At 47.0% G+C, this 16,692-nt stretch overlaps 1 protein-coding gene across 1 annotated transcript; it reads right to left on the bottom strand.

Annotated features, from left to right (window-relative positions):
* Positions 1 to 240: 240 nt before the first annotated feature.
* On the bottom strand, positions 241 to 8,785 carry LOC144179988 (uncharacterized). The gene is made up of 3 exons (XM_077708401.1): positions 8,765 to 8,785; positions 1,447 to 1,959; positions 241 to 455 (listed from the first exon to the last, which is right to left on the bottom strand). Exons 1-3 carry the CDS (start codon positions 8,783 to 8,785, stop codon positions 249 to 251), a joined length of 741 nt encoding a protein of 246 aa, XP_077564527.1. The 3' UTR covers positions 241 to 248.
* Positions 8,786 to 16,692: the final 7,907 nt, after the last annotated feature.

Genomic DNA, 16,692 nt, shown 5'->3' on the forward strand with positions numbered 1-16,692 from the left:
GTGTTCTCCTAACTCGGCAGCGGTTTCAGAAACAGCCACTCCGCATTCGCAAACAGGGTACTTACGCACGCGCGAAAACGTTTTAAGATAGTCTGAAGTTGAATCATTACATTACTCTTATTTCTTAGAGCCTGCATTTTATTCTTACTGTGAACAGTTCTAACCAACTGTTTGTTAGCTGAGACAGAAGTGATACAGAACTGAAACAGCAAGAGGAACGAACTAGGTACTTGCCTGCAGCCTTATGTTCACCACCAGCCTCCCTTTGCGGACTTGAGGGGCCCCCCGAAACCGCCTCCACCGCCCCCTCCTAACGTGTTCGGGAGGCCGAAAGGCGGCGCCACGGGACCCGCTCCCCCGAAAGGGGGACCCAGGATAGGGCCCCCCGGGCCGACTAAAGGGCCCGATCCGCCGAAACCCGTCGGGTGGTGCGTTGTCGTGCCGAGGTGTTTCACCTGGGAAAAGAATCGTGCAAAATGCGTGAACGAATGAGAAATATGGGTGTGCAACTACAAACAGATTACGCGTGTCTCGGCAGCACGCGAAGTCTGCGCGCCCGCAAAAAAAAAAGGAAATGCTCAGCATATGAGCACGACAGGGCAGCCAACCCTATCGAAACATAAGCCATTGTCAATTATGCGCTACGTTTCTTCAATTAAACAGTGTAGTCTCAATCAGTTCATAATTTAGAGGAAAAGTAAATAGTACTCATTATCAGTTCCAGCCACACGTTCGACTATAAAGGGAATGACACAGACAGACAGACAGACAGACAGACAGACAGACAGACAGACAGACAGACAGACAGACAGACAGACAGACAGACAGACAGACAGACATACAAAGTGCTGGCGACTGATTATTGGAAATCGATCATTTCCAGCACACGCGAGGCTTACACACTAATGTGCTCAGCGCTGGACGAGGGAAAGAATACCTGGAGCACAAGAGCACAAGAGTGCTGGAGACAAAATAATGAGTTAGTCAGGTTTTTGTCCAAGCTGTTCAGTGCGAGCCACTGCATCTCTTCTGTACGGTGTCTTTTCTTTAAAAACAAATTTACCAACTAGAGTAACATTTTTTTTCTTCGGTCCTAGCACGCAAACCGAAATTCGCTGAATAAGAGTTGTTTTGGCTTGTTTTTGGACACTTTATATTGCACTGTTGATTAGTTCAAGGACAAAGACCGAACTCAAAAGTAAAACACAAACGACCGCGTGGTTTGTGCTTGCTTTGTCTCTACCAACGTCTTTTTCTCCATAGAACTGTCGTTACATAAAGCGTGTGTCCTATTTTAGGTCGGTCGATGCTTGCAAGCTTTTCTATATTTCTCCAATCGACACCTCGACTTACACACCCTGTGCTAACATTGTATGGCGCATTCGTCCATTTCTGCGCGTACTCACTACACTTCCGAAACCATGCACTAACAGGAATTCCACTTGCCTTGACGAGGATGACTTTCGTCTGACCGCCTGGGATGAAACTGGACGTTAGTGCCGGTGGCCTCGACAGTGTCAGTGGAGCCGGCACGCCACCTCCGGGACCAAAACCAACAGAGGGCCCAGAACCAGGCCCGAAAGACAGCGGCGAAAATCCTGGACCGAAGCCTCCTCCGGCTGCTCCTACGGCTACACCGGGGCCGAACCCGCCGGGTCCGGATGCAAATATCGGGCCCCCAGGAGCGAAGCCGCCTCCACCAAAGCCGCTCTGGAAGTCGCTCCGGAAGCCGCTCGAGTAGCCGCCACCAAAGCCTCCTCGGATGCCACCGGGGCCACCGATCAGCGGACCGTGACCACCGATCAGCGGACCGGGCCCGCCGATCAGCGGACCGGGCCCACCGATCAAGGGACCGGGACCTCCGCCACCTCCGCCGAAGATGGGCCGCCCATTAGGACCACCTTTGAGCAGATGGCAGTGTAGAGTTGCAGACGCTGTGGTCGCAACTGCTAGCAGGAACTGGAAGTAATAAAGGAGATTGTGATTTTGGGCAACTTTGTTTCAGTTTCCTCCAGGTGAAAATGACTGCATTTTCTACGGTTACTGGCCGACGATTCCGCTTGAAACGTGGCTGTTCATACATTAAGAGCAACGTTTTTCTTTGACTGTAATATCTTGTGCATTATTTTTTTGCGCTTGTGAAGTGACAGAAACCCGTTAATACCCTACTCGCATATTTTCTATGGCATTCTGATAAAAGCAGCTATCAGCGCAAGTTCTACTGGATTTACGCTCTTGCGTTTGAAGACCACTGATTTCTATAAACGTTGTGGAGTCTTTTTTACGGTAGTAAACAAAAATTCCTTGGCTACTCCTTTCTCACAAAAGAAAGTGTCCATTAGAGAAAAGCGAAATGTTGCTTCTTCTGAAAAGCAGCCGTACAGACATTATGTCACCAACAGAAATCAGATGCGTTGACGAGCTCTAGCTACCTACCTAATTTTGCGTTCTACCACATACCACTCGTTTTTAATATAGTTATGCGAAGAAATAACAACGATCTTTTGATGATCCCCACCACTAGGGTTAACAAACCTAAAACTGGTACTGTACTGAACTTTCCTCATTCCGAACCGCTTTATTTTTGCAGTCGTCTCGCTGAGTCAACTACAGTTTTTCTGACGCTTTAGGTTGGCCACACTTTTTTATTAAATTAAATTCTTCTGTTTGCCTTCAGCGTACTGACTTTTTTTCTCGTGGAGATTCGTCGTAGCACTGATAGTATTTCAAAGACGTCACAGTACTTCAATTTCTTTTCCCGCCAATAATGATAATACGAATATGGTTTCAACAAGATAATTCCACCATTTCAGTAAAAAACAACAACTCTACATGGTCTTTTAGGTAATTTATTTTAGCGGTTGCGTATACCCATTCAAAAAATGACGTATAGCTATTTTTCGCAAAAAAAAAAAACGTTTGAAACTGACTCTAAGAACCACATGTTTGAAGTAACAATTTTGAGAAGCCATGACGGCGATGGTCGCGCAAGTGTTGTGTCTGTGATACTCTAGATTCATTCGTATGCACGAATAAGCTTCTTCACACCTAATTTTCCTCTTCGACGAACCCTTCTGGAGACAATCGCAGTATTAAAATTTCCTAGGCTTCACAAAACGCAAATAGTAAACGGTGATATGAGCGATCTTCACTGCACTCCACTTCTACTGGCGGCTAACACAGAAAATGTTAGCCGCCAGTGAGCACGAAGAGGAAGTAGTTAGGCAGCACCAACTTGGACAACGTTTTTACGTGCTGAACAAAAGTGTGTGATGTGGTGCGGGAACGACCCAGAGAGGTTTACAAGGTTGTCAGAACGACAATTTTGCGCGTTTTACCTGTTTAGAGCGACGCTTTAGGGTCCTTACTGATGCCGTTGAACGCCGATGCACCCTGCATAACAGCCAACTTTTTCTGACGATGATGATGAATGATCGTGTGTGAAGTGAAAAAAAAAAAAAAAAAAAAGAAATGCTTCCCGCCGCCGGAATCGTACCCGGGTCGTGTCGTGTTATGAAGCCGGCGTCCATCCGAATGCTCCCTTTCGACATGGCCAAAGCGGCCGCCAATAAGCAGGTACCGATGCGCGCCGTACACCCCAAACTCAAACGTAGGCCTACGGAAGGCACACCCGAGGATTTCCGTGGGCATTCTAGAGAGTTGATGTGGGTGTGTGAAAGGCGCAACACGCGGGGGCCAAAAACCACCCGTTAAAAGATCCGCCCTTACGGGTTAACTCGTTCGAAACGGAAAGCCCGGAGGAACCTAAGGGCTTATGCGCGCATTTCTAAGTGGGTATATGCCTCCTACACTGCCCAGGGGCGCTGCGGAAGCGGCTTCCGGGCAGTACTTCCGGGTAGTACAAAGCTGCGCGGGTCCCATAGGATCTTGTGTTGACAGAAGCAAAATGAGATCAATGCTCCCGATTGTTTTGCGACATGCATTCACCAGCCCATCCCCGACGAGTCCGGTCTCTTCTGTCGATCAACTTGGCATTAGGGGAAAAAGCTTTGCAGCGCTAAATACGTTTACAGCGCCGACGAAAGTGCCGGGACGGTGACAGCGCTCTGCCACTCGCTGGTTGACCGATCGATGATCGTATGAAATGAAATTTGAAGTGAAACTTCTAGTTTAAACTACTTACTGCTCTAGGGGACAAGGACTTTTAAACAACAGCCGATCAAAAAAGAAGAGTGACGCAATCGGCGATGATGGCGCTTTAAAAGCCAGTGAGTCCGGCGGACCGCTGGCTCGCCTGCTACGGCGCGCCGCTATTTTGCGCACCTGCGCACTATGGGTGCGCTTTCATTAAATACTGCTCTTTGCGTCGCTCTTACGAATACATGGTGCGGCGTTAGCTTGCCGTTTTGTTGCCTGTCTCGGTGAGAAAATTCAGCGAGTGTCAGAAGCGTGATATCGGTTTTGCGATTCCGAAATTAGTGGCCGTAAAACAAAGCGGTCGGGCGAACCGAGAGGCCGCTCGCTTTCCTTGTTTGCACTCACTTTACTTAATTACACTCTTGCATCATATATTCCCAGTTCGCACTTAATAGGCTAGAATGACGGTCAACAACGTTTTGAAGTGCAGGGCCGAGTAGCATGCAGCCGACACGGTGTAGGTCTGGACGGCAAATCGGGTGGGAGGGGGAGGGCGGCTTTGAATGCAAAGCGAAAAAATTCAGCGAATCGCCAATAATATTTGGCAATAATCTGGCGAAGTGTGAAATGGGGGACGATTCAACAAGAAGCGACCAATTTTCTGTTCTTGTCTCGCTGTCTAACTCCGTTTGAGGACAAAACTGGCATGTCGGCGTTCAGATTGTTAGCGACGCAGATAACCAACATAGTCAGTGACGTTCGCATGTAAATATTCGGGGCCGCGCGCCGTGTATGCAACTGTGTTATGTTATGCTATGCAAATATAAATGTACACATTTATGCAGGCAGCGGGCGTGCGATTTGGTTATTGCTTTGCGCCCTTTAATAGCGCTTAATTTGTTTATTTGACGCAAGGCCTCACATACTCGCTAGTATACATATACCCTGCCCACGGCCGCTCGACGGAAAGTTTCCATCGAGCGGCCGTGCCCTGCCGTACGTAAATCGTGCGGCGTAAAACGTTACGCAAGGATCATTTAGTTTTCGAAAATGCAAAACAAAATTTCCACTCGTTTTCATGGCGGTGCCAGGCCAGCAGTGTCAGCTGAGTCGGCTGCGCAATTCTTGGGTTCGCTTGCATGCTCCCGCTGAAGCAACCTTTTGCAGTTACCTCAGGCTGTAGGATGAGCAGCGTTCCGTGTTTATGCTACTCGCGAACTTTCCTTTGTCGACCGCAGGCAAGAAGAAAGAACGGTAATCGTCGTCAGGAAGTTAGGCCACCCGACCTGGCGATACTGTCCCATGCCGCGACGACCGCGACAGCTCGCTGAAAAGAAAGCCGATAAATCGGTTTGTTTGAGCGGATATTATTTTGTTTAGCCTATACAACTACTTTAAGGGCTACTTCATACAGTATGCAGTCATTTAAACGCACCACAAAGCGATTAAACTAAGTACAACCAAGTTTCACTCTGCCTAGTAATTGAAAACGAATGGAGGGCGGTGAGGGTAGTCTGCTTTTCTACTACCCAGAGGCGTCGGACACTAGAGGCGCTGCCTGTCGCCAAAACTCCAGCGCAGGAGGACTATTCTAGAAAAGTGGGCGTACTTCCAGAGTAGCACATACTGGCAGTGTGGGATTGGCCAGCCAAGGAATTCATCACGAGGAAGCTTCGAGCACAACCACCGTCGCCGTTAGACGGAGGGGTGCGTGATTTTTTAAAGAGAAACTATTAAGGTGCGCTGTTTGAAATACTGGAAAAGACAGACTAGACCGTCTGTATTTTGTAGGTTCATATAGACATCTTCCATGGTGGATACGGCTTCAGTTACTTCAATGACATGATTGAGTTAAATGGTGTTTTCTACTAATTTCAGAATAATTTTAACCCAAAGAGTGTTAGTCCGCCGTTGTTCACAAAAAATGCCGCTGCCAGAGGAGTTGGCGTCGAATTTTGCAACTTGAAATCAGCGCAAATGAAAACAAAGAAGACTAGATGTGAATGTCAAAGCACAGTTTAGAAGTTTGTATAACGCGTAATGTTTACGCCTCTTCAGCGCGCATACTTAGATTGAGGGGTGTAAATCGACACTACAAATGACCACACTTGCTCTTATTCTTTATGAGACCAGCTGCTTTCACTTAGGTGCATGGGTGTCGGCAGGGGGGTGCAAAATGGGCACTTGTGCCCCCCCCCCCCCCCCCCCCCCCCCCCCTTAGCCAAACCAGCAGGAATGCCACTTCCCCTTGTCCTATCCATCTTTCCCCAACATACAACGGAATTGCCCCCTTAAAAGGAAATCATGAGGACGATCATGACCAGTCGTATTCCGAGCACTTCATTTCCGTGTAGGAGCCTGAGCCACAACAATAAGATGGGGAGAAGTGTGGTATAAGACACCAAAAATAAAGCAAAAAAAGCAAAAAATAGTCACTCAATAAAAAATACTTTGGAATGCAATGGGAACACTTGCTTTCTGCATTGCGATTTTTGTTCAGTCCGACTGCACTGTATCTGAACGTCGTGTTCTGAGCACGCGTCGAAGTTCCGTAAGCTTGGTTACTCGCTTTCAAATGTAAGTGATTTCTCCTTAGTTTTTACTTGCTAATAAAAGCGTGAGTGGCTTCGTCCGCCCCCAACCCGGGCGCACATGCAAAATTTCCTTCCCCATCTTATGCGTACGCCAGCCCTTGAGTACTCGTCCTCCTTGTATCTCCCACACATGAAAGTAGCAGCACCAAGCTGTGAGCACCGCCAAAAGTTAGAACCCACGAAACAATTTTTATTCAGAAAAAAAATCAAATCCTCGGCAACATTCACGACAAATACACCTAACTGCGTTCCCCAATCATATGGCCCAGAGAGAGAACTAACCCGAGTTGATGGCACATGTTGCAGCCTGGATACTTAGGTGGCCGAAGGAATCACTACAGTATTAACTCGGCAGATATGTTTGTGATGCCATTTCGTAGTGAGTGTTAACTTTTCCTACGAAGCCTTAAGGAACTAAACGGAGTCAATCTATGCGGCAAAGCTTATTAAAAGTACCCCAAAGAAAGCAGTAGACACCTGGGGAGGAATGGCAAAAGTCAAGTAGTGCGCAATTCCCACCTCGCCTAAATAATCCATTAGAGCATACTATGCGGCGAAACAGGAAGAGGCCTGGTGTACATTTCTATTTGCAGGCCACTTGTTGCACTCCTGCTGGAAAATGACCTGTTTCATGTTCCACGGACAGTGAGGCGATTTAAAAACAGCAGACTCTACATCTGTTTGCACTTGAATGTTTTATTTTTGAGGCTGAACTGTTTTAGCAGCCCACAACCTCGTGTCAAATCACTTCCATATTAACTAGGACAAAAATACTTGCATTTTGTTTATAATTTTGTGGGCATAGAGTGCACGAGTAAACGGAGAGTTGTGTCATATCCTTGCATTTTTGGGCATTATTATCCTAGGTGGCTCTTTTTTCTAATTCCGTATTGTTGTTGGCATGATAATATTCTACGTCTATCAGAAACACAGCTATTGCGTGCCGCGTCAGGCCCTTCATATTGATGCGTAAAATGTAAACAATTTGGGATAACCGCAATTCACGGCTATACTCGACCCACTGTGAGCCCAGTTTGCTGTACTGGGTGTGATAGTGTTTAGAGGCAGATTATGTGAGCTCAATTCAGTTTTCTTTTCTTTCTTTTGGGGAGGAGGGGGGGCGGGAGAGCTAAAATCGTCTCGTCAGCAACATTTGTTTTCAAAGCTTCCTAAAGCCGGCTTTAACATTATTACTGAACGTTGTCTCGTTAACAAAAGAGTGTCACCGAAACGATTTTGAAGTCTTTTAAATATGTAGCCGCAATGATTTACGGAATCTCCTCCAAACCTATAAAATACCTCACAGGTGTACTAACTTCCGAAAGTTGAGGGTAAGCACCCTTTGTGAGATGAAATCCGGTTTAACTGACAAGGTATTGAACGGCAAAACTTTATTTCGATGTCAGTGCGCCCATTCGTTTGCACATACAGAGAAACACGGCCCAATGCATAATAATTCAGCGTTTAGGAGTGGTCACCATAACAACGAATCAAATGCTTACTCTGCTTTCTCATTTTTTATTTTTGTCATGCATAAATGGAATGCCGGCAGAGTTTTAAAAGCAAAGTAACCCAAAAAAAAGCGTATAGCCATCATTTGTCAAAAAGGTGTGCTGTGTATAGGTTATGGGCAGACTAGCCGGCGGTCGAACATCTTGTAAATTATTTCTGTACCCGGAACACTACAGCCCTCGTGGCCCTCAAATCACGCAAGGCCAGAATTTGAGCTTTTAAATTATTTGCGAATCTCACAAGAAAGCAAGGATCACGGGTTTTTAGTCGAAGGGCCTTGTAAGCTATGCGTGCAGAAATCAATGATTCCTAATTTCGACGCATTGTCTAAATAGTCTATTTGAAGCCTGTAGTTCCCGAAATGATTCTCCTTCATTAAAGTGGATTTAGCTATAACAAAATACGTTCCTGACAAAAGCCTGTTACAAAAAAACTTTGAAATAATTGGCCCCGAACCATATCTTAACAAAACGTATACCCAAGGGAAAAAAACTGCCCTCACCTAACCACACCTTTCGCGATTTCTGTGCGAAAGCGAACAAGTATTCGCATTTACTTACCGCGCAGTAGTTTGTCGCCATATTGTCCTCGTCGCTTATTTGACCCTCCTCGTCTTCTTAACGCTCTACGCTACGGGCTACTTCGATGACGCTGGGTAAGACAAGGGGGCACTCCGTCGCCGTCACTTCCACCGAAGCACCGAACACCTCGCATCCACTTTTCCAAGAGACATCCCACCATCTTTGAGGGGTGCCACCTTATATACCGCAGCCTCTTCCACTTTCATCTTTGCGGTCACAGGCACAGCCTGGGAAGAGGCAGAGAGCACGCGAGACGACGCTGGGACACGCACGTCGTATACCTTGCCGCTTTTCAAACACAAGAAGCGTGGGGGGTAGTAGGGGGGGGGGGGGGGGTAGCATACAGCCACGGTCTGCCTCTGAGTGTACGTTTTTGGCGGTATTACGCTTGCGGTTTAGCGCCTGTTCCTATACGCGGCGTCCAATCGCCGCTGCCTGGCACACGCACCTCGCCTGCTTGAGAAAAAACGAACACCACCACCATTTCTCGCCCGTCTCTTCTTCTCTAGTCGCGCTATTGACTTAGAGGGAGAGAAGCGAGAATACGGGTGTCTATGGCAAGGACTAGACCAACCTGTGTCCAATTTTTCTGTGTTTTGATCTTGTTTCTGACAGTATTGGACGCGAAGTTTGGCTCCGTTGTAGCGAACGTGTCGTGCCGCGTTGTGCGTTAATACGTTAGTGTGTGTGCGTGCGCGTGAGAAGGGGCTTCTGCGGTAACTAGACTCGCACTCCCCTCTGTATTTTGGCTGATAGCGCAAGACGGCGCACTACAGAGCTCATTTCGATGCGGTACAAACCGACGTTCCGCAATACACACATGCACGCACAGACACAGGCAAACAAAAACAAGTAAAGTCGGGACAAGGCACGCACGCAGAAACCCCAAATCCCGCGCCTTCGCACGCCCGCACGTCCGCGTCTTCAAGACAGGCCCACGTCGCAGCATCCTGTCCCTCCTCTCTCTCTACGTCTCCCATCCTTCCCTCCTCCTCGGCACTTTGTCAACAAGGGCCACACTACAACTGCTCTGCCGCCTGAACGAAGTTACCCCCGCCCCCCTCCGCTCTGACCCGCCCCTGCTTCGAATTAGGTCAGTCGGACCAGCTCTGTTTCGGAAAGCGGCCTCCGCGCGGGAGGGGTCACGTCAGTTCGTACCGCACCGAGCCCCACAAGCAAACGAAGTACGTACAAATGCGTCTACGGCACCGACGCTGCGGCAGTTTGTCTCGGCGTATTCTCAGCGAAAAGAAATGAGTCTCGCAGCACCACGCCTATTTTCTCCCTGCAGCGGGATCCTCGAGCAAAAGTGATGGCTCTCTTTCGGACCCACCGCGTTCACCGCGAGCACTCGCGGAATAGGGGTCACGCGTTCGATTAATGGTGCACCGTGCCGTCCGCATTCTTCGCGCAGCGGTGATGACAGAAGTGTGTGCCAAATAGAAGTAAAAACGCCGCAGATCTAATTCTTGTGCATAGTATATTAAGCTACGAAGAAGCCGAGAAGCGAAAGGCCCCTTACATGGTTTGGTGTCCCGTTTTGTCCTCCGTTAACGCAAGTGACATCACCAGCCGCACGGCACCAAATTTAGTATGTCGCGATTTCTTTTTCCGTTTTCCAACGGGTCGCATGTCGCGGTGACTACATCGTGGAATAGAACATAAGCGAGTGAATGATTTCAACATTGAATTAACTGAAAATTCTTGCAACGTGGTCGTACAAGACTGAAGCGCGTCAGAATCGTAAGATGCGGAAAGCTCATTATTGCTGAGCACCAAGGCTGCATGTTCGCGGACAAATATGTGTCAGACGTAATAAACGATGCCAGTGTGACATAAAGGTCCGATTGAGAGCATCGCAATTAGTAAGCCAGGGTGTACTACGTAGTCGGAGGGTGGAATGAGACAGGTAGGTGTCCAGAATCAGGGTCACTGCCACCACTAAGCAAGATGAAAAAATAAAAATAAACGACTCTGTGTTGACGTCCTCGGACGCGGTATCTGTATACGCTGTGACCTTTCTCATGTCATCGTAGTCGTCGGTCTTCGCCCACACGTGGCCGTCAACCTTCTCTGCGAGACGTGCATTTTCTCATGGGAGTTTTGTTGCGCCCGGAGACTGACAACTATGCGACGACTAGCGTTGCGCAATGTCATAGGTAGAGTGTCATTCTACGGTATAGTGTTACCGAATTGATAGCCGTCACCCAGCATCAGCCTTAAGTAACGACAACAACAAAACATTAGGAGAGATGTTGCGGGTCTGGGAGTGTGGCATTTCGCAAAGTAGTGGGGCTGGATCAAAGAACGGGGAGGTACACGTCAAAAACATAATTATGAGGGAATATCGTTAGAAACGGCTTTTACTTTATCCCGCCTCGTGTAGGTATTTTACCCTGCCCTGCTTGTGACAGTTACGCATTCATATAAACGCGGGAAAAACAATTTCAAGATTTCTCATCTCGGTAACTTTTTTTTCATCGCTTTAATGTCGCTACGGCGTGCTCCAACATTTCATATTTCACGTTTGCGCTCGGGTAGCTAGCCTGACCAACTGCGTTTTAAGGTACCGTTGGTATGTTCCCGTAAAGCACAGCTAGGATTGATTGGATTGATTAAACTTCATTGAAGCCGGCAGAACGACGTTTTTACGCGCCGCGACGCGGGCCTCGGCGTCGTCCTGGTGGCTACTCATCCGAGACGTGAGCTCGCAGTTGCCGACTCGCGAGTCTCATGTCTTGCGAGCGCCCGCAGGACCTGCTGGACGGCCCAGTGTTGAATTTCGTAAGTGTAGCTCCTTGCGGTTTCTGCAAGCCGGGGCGGGATGGTTATTGACCTCGCTTCCATTGGGCTCGTGACACAGTTCCATAAGATGTGCTTCTGGTCTGCAGTCTCCCTGCAGCAGAGCTGGCACTTGGCAGTAGGGTATGCTTCCGGATACATTCGGTGCATCAGAGCCGGGGTGGGTAGGGACCCGGTCTGAAGCTGTCTTAGTAGCACTGCCTCCGCCCGGCTCAACTCCGGGTCCATAGGTGGGAAGTTCCGAAGTTCTTGGGGCGCCCATTTCATATCACAGCTTTTCGACTGCGAATTTATAATGCCTCCCAACACGGCTCGGAGACTATATAATGAACGCTTGCACCGATTTTTTGCTTCCTCGTTACGTGGTTGTTCCGACTAAAATACACAATTACGCGTATGCGCCGTCACCAGCTACCGCGAGTAGCAGATGACGGGTCTTGGAGACACTTCAAACACTGGCTCACGGATTGGGGGCCGAGGGAGCCCCGCCCTCACCTCTGTCAAGTGTTGATCCCGAGGGGTTTGAGGGGAAGAAACAGACGAGGCCTCTCACTCTGACCAAAATGAAATAAGGACTCCCGATGATTACTTTTGTGTCACATGCTACGCACCAACAATAGGCAGTTTTAACGTATGCTCGCACCACGACGACCAGCTATTTTGCAATTTCACGTAGGAAAAATGAACGAAACAATCGAAAAGTTATTAGAGCACGAGTTCACCTCCAAGTTGCTTGTATTTGAAATATATGTATTGCCTTCAATTTTTTGTCTTATCTGGATTTCTTCTCATTTTTACTTTTAACCTCTGTGATTCCCCTTACAAATAGTCACCTAAGCTGCTTGAAATGCTAAACCTAAATAAAAGTGTGAACTGGTTATACACTATATACCTTATATTTCCAAGGTCAGCAGCGCTCTCCTGTGGCCGAGTGGTCTGGGGCGTTAGGTATGTTATTGCAGGTGTTTTTCAAGTTACGAGTTCGAATCCCCGAGGGTACATTCTTTTTTCTGTATGTTGACTTTTTCGTTTTCGGCCTATGTTTTCTGTACTGAGTTCACCTTTTTGGGGGCAATAACGTTCACAGCTCCACGAACTAATTCACAGAACGCGCGCAGGCTGACACAGGCGCGCTAGCGAGTTCTCGTTGGCGTGCTGTTGCCATAGGCACCGACTGCTTCCGGGCAGTGGGCACAGGCCAGAATCAACAGACCCTTGGCCTTGTGCGAACACACTTTCTTGGGCTACTTAAACCCCGAAATTTTGGTTGGTCTGTCTGTCTGTCTGTCTGTCTGTTCGTATGTCTGTCTGTGACGAGATTCAGCCACCCGTCCAAACTAAAATTGATATTGCGAAAGTCTTATATACTCAGAGCCAAATGTAAACGTCTAAGCCCGGTTTAAATGTTCATGCTTGTCAACCTTGTTTGACAAAAACAAGACATTACGCAAATATACGAGAGGAATTTAGTACACAAGGGATATTTGCAGTGTTCCTTTATTAAAAAAATTCATGTATGCTTGGTTTTTCGACAGCAAATGATATTCTACATCTACTGCAGAAAGCCGCCACCTCCTGGCGGCATATGAAAAATCACGCGGCAACAGCAACGAAAGGTTCCACTTGCTAGGTTTCGCGTTTTGCTTTCAACGCACGTGGAGCATGGCCACGCGGTTCTATTAACCTTGTAGTCCGCCGCCTCCATTCACGCGCGTCTCCGCCGTGCTGCAGCGCTGGCATCGAGGAACCCGACCTGTAGCAGTGGAACGCGGTAAATTCAAATCGCCTTGCGCAAACCTTTAGTGTGTTTACCTTGGAACGAGCGCGACGGTACTGGAACAGGATGAGAGGGTGAGCGGGAAACCGAAGGGGGGAATTTCCTTGGCAAATGTCTACAAAGACTATCGTCTTTTGACGACATTTGCAACGAAAGGAGCAGATACGCGGCCAATTTTTACCATACAGGCATGAGTAAGGTAAGCTCCAAATATTGGGGAAAAGCGCATGGCATTTGAGCGTCAGCAGGGACGCGGAGGGCGTTCGTCCACTGCGTAGACCTCGGCTGTAGATTTCTACGAATCCAAGCAGTCCTGGTTGTTATCTTAGGCATTTTACAGCCGACAACATGGCAGAAGCGCGGTATGACGATTACTGAGATATCGAGAATGCCCATCCAACGATGCCGTCGGATGTCAAGCATGTTGTTTTACAGAAATAAAACTGAAACTTGTTGGAATGCTAACCTTGGACATCGTCCAATCACGGTGCGCCTCTTCCCGTCGACCCAGCATTTAGTAGGTGCGGCCGCCGCAAACCGCGCATGGTAGTTTTTCTTCTTTCGCGCTTTGTAAAATAATGGCCGACTTGTCAACCGGATAAACGATGAAAAGTGTGCTCATTTGAGCCGCCTACGCAGTGCAAGCAAAAACGGGAGCTTGACAAATTACTTCAGTGTCCCTTTAATTATTTATGTCAAAATCTTCAAATTTACTTCCTTTAAATAGGCTTGATGTAGTCTACCGCAAAAGCAGTAAGCAGACATACACGGGCCTAAAGGGCATTGTAGCAGTTGAAAAACAGTTTTCATCCTGCTGTTTCTAGTTTATTCGCTTTGGTTGCGAAAGTTGCCGTCTCCTCTACAGAACATGTATAACCACAAAAAAAAAATCGGTTAACTGCTTCTTCGAGCACGCAACGGAAGTTTGGGTGTAAAAACTCTCCAGATATTATTAATGGACCCTGGTTACGAGAGAAATTTCGATAGATGATGTAATTTGTTCTATATAGACTATTGTATTCACAATCTCTCGGCGTAACTTGATAAATTAGCTGTTCCCAGCGATCACGTGGGAGTTTTGCAGCCATCTCAACTGGATATTATTTAATTAATTATCCTCTTGAGGGGAGACATGCCCAGCAAGGGAAATTACGAGCCAGCCGAAAACGGACGATAAATGTATATATGTTCAAAAGTTTTTTTTTTTTTTTTTTGAGGATTCATGCAAATAATTTCGATGCTTTCAATGCCCTTAGTTTGGCTCGTCATCAAAATTCCTTATGACTGGTCTCCTAGGTCCGGGGAGGAATATACGCCCCAAATATGAGATGTTTATGCCCATTGGTTTGGGCTATGCGATGATAAGTCGGTCAGTCGATCGATAACGCGAAGAAAGGTTAGGTTCTGTCTACACAAGACCAAGCGCACACGCGGTAATCCAGTGGAAATAATGCCGATTAAACTACCGGAAATTTATGCATGAACGACAATGGCCTATAACATTTCCCTATATATGAGCTTGCCTCCTTTCGCTCGCTGAATAATAAAACTATTTAGGTCAAATGAGTACAAAGTTAGAAACATTGAACAAAAATTAGAAATGTTTTGTTGAGGTTTTCACAGCGTGTTGTGAAACTAATAAAAATACGAATTTTCAACTACATAACTCCCTTCTGTATAAGTAACATGCTATCAAGCTGCAACAGGAAGAGCGTGTTATGCTGTAGAGTGCTCGTAAGATATCATAGCTGTGTCTGTTTTTATGACTAATCAGAAATAAACCTCAAGAAGAAAGCCCACATTACAACATTGCGCTCACACCCAAGTGTTATATTACAGCACGAAAGTCAGATGCTGTTTCAAAAAGTGTTTCTCAGTGACGAGATGGCTTTTTATCTTTTGATACCTCTTCCTTTCTAACCAACTGGCCAGAAAAGTCGCTTTGCCAATTTGGAATTGTTGCTATGAATTTTCTTGTGTTAGTAGTTTAATTGGGATCTACGACAACCGCAAAGAAATCAAAATAAGCACGCTTTACTGAGTACTCACGTAGATGCAGTTTCTTTCCCTTTTTTTTGGAGCGAGAGCTCCTACTCCCCTTCCCCACAATGCTTCTGGAGCTACGTTGGCGCGGAAAACTAAATTGTGGCCTGGTGAAGAATAGCGAATAAGCTTTGCCGGTTTCGAAGTTTTGTTGCGACAGCACAGATGCACGGGTGGTATCAAAGCAGAGAATAACAGGCCCAATGCACCTTGCTGCGCGTCTATTTGACTCCGGCTGCTTTCGACCGCATTACTGGGTACGGCACTGCGCTTGGTCTATCAAAATATACAAGTCATAGCCCAAAGAGGCAAATTGAGATCATCGAATCCCACAGACGTCTCGGCTTTGCTTTATTTCATAATGCTGTAGGGCACACAATACGTTTTTTTTGGCAATGTCTGTGTTTGGTTTCGAGAAGTGGGACCACTATTGAATTATTCATTACAATTCATGATTCAATACTGCTGTTCATAAAACACAATTTGTTTCAAATAAAGATAGTTGTCAGTCGTGAAAAGGCGTAAACGCTTAGTTAATTAAATTGGATGATAATTATACTTTCTTTATATGAAGGGAATAATCCTTGAAGCGAATAGAAAGCTTCAAATTACAAGCTTTTGCTGTAGTGTTTAACCTGCTCAAGTACAGACATTTCTTGGAAATTAGAAACCACCGGAACGCACCGTCTAGAAGATATGAATTACTAGAACGCATAAGCGTTCGAGCGTACACATCCATCTGCGTAACCTCACGCAGCGTCCGGGCCATCGTGTTCGGAAACCGCAGGTCGTTTTCGTTTTGCTTAGACTTTCATTGTAGTTGACATTCCTTAAGCGGTAATTTACTGCCGCAACGTCACTTTCATTGGAGTTTTTGTGGGCGAACACACACGAGTAGGGTTTAAAGGCAGGTCACCGCTGTTATGCGCTAATTCTTGGGAATAGCACCGAACAGGAGGTGTAAGCCTGCGATGAGGTCGATCTTCATTATTTTCCCACGGCATTGGAAAAGCGTTCCAGTTCGTGCTAAAGCACTTACCACTGCTTTAAACTAATAAATATAATAGAAACAGCGCTACAGAAACACGGCGCGAATTGAGGCCGGCGCAGAATCACGATAGACAAACAGCGCCTGGATTTATAGAGCCACACCCAGGCATGCGCTCACGGAAGCAGAGACGGACGTAGAGGCAATCACAGGCGTGTCTGCCTCACTTGGTCACCCGCTGTATTTATTTACTGCTGTTTTTATTGCTGTTTCTGCTTAAACAGTAGTTAATACACA

The sequence above is a fragment of the Haemaphysalis longicornis genome, unplaced genomic scaffold (genome assembly GCF_048455015.1).
Source record: "Haemaphysalis longicornis isolate Haplotype H1 unplaced genomic scaffold, Haemaphysalis longicornis Haplotype H1 scaffold_4, whole genome shotgun sequence".
NCBI lineage: Eukaryota > Metazoa > Arthropoda > Arachnida > Ixodida > Ixodidae > Haemaphysalis > Haemaphysalis longicornis.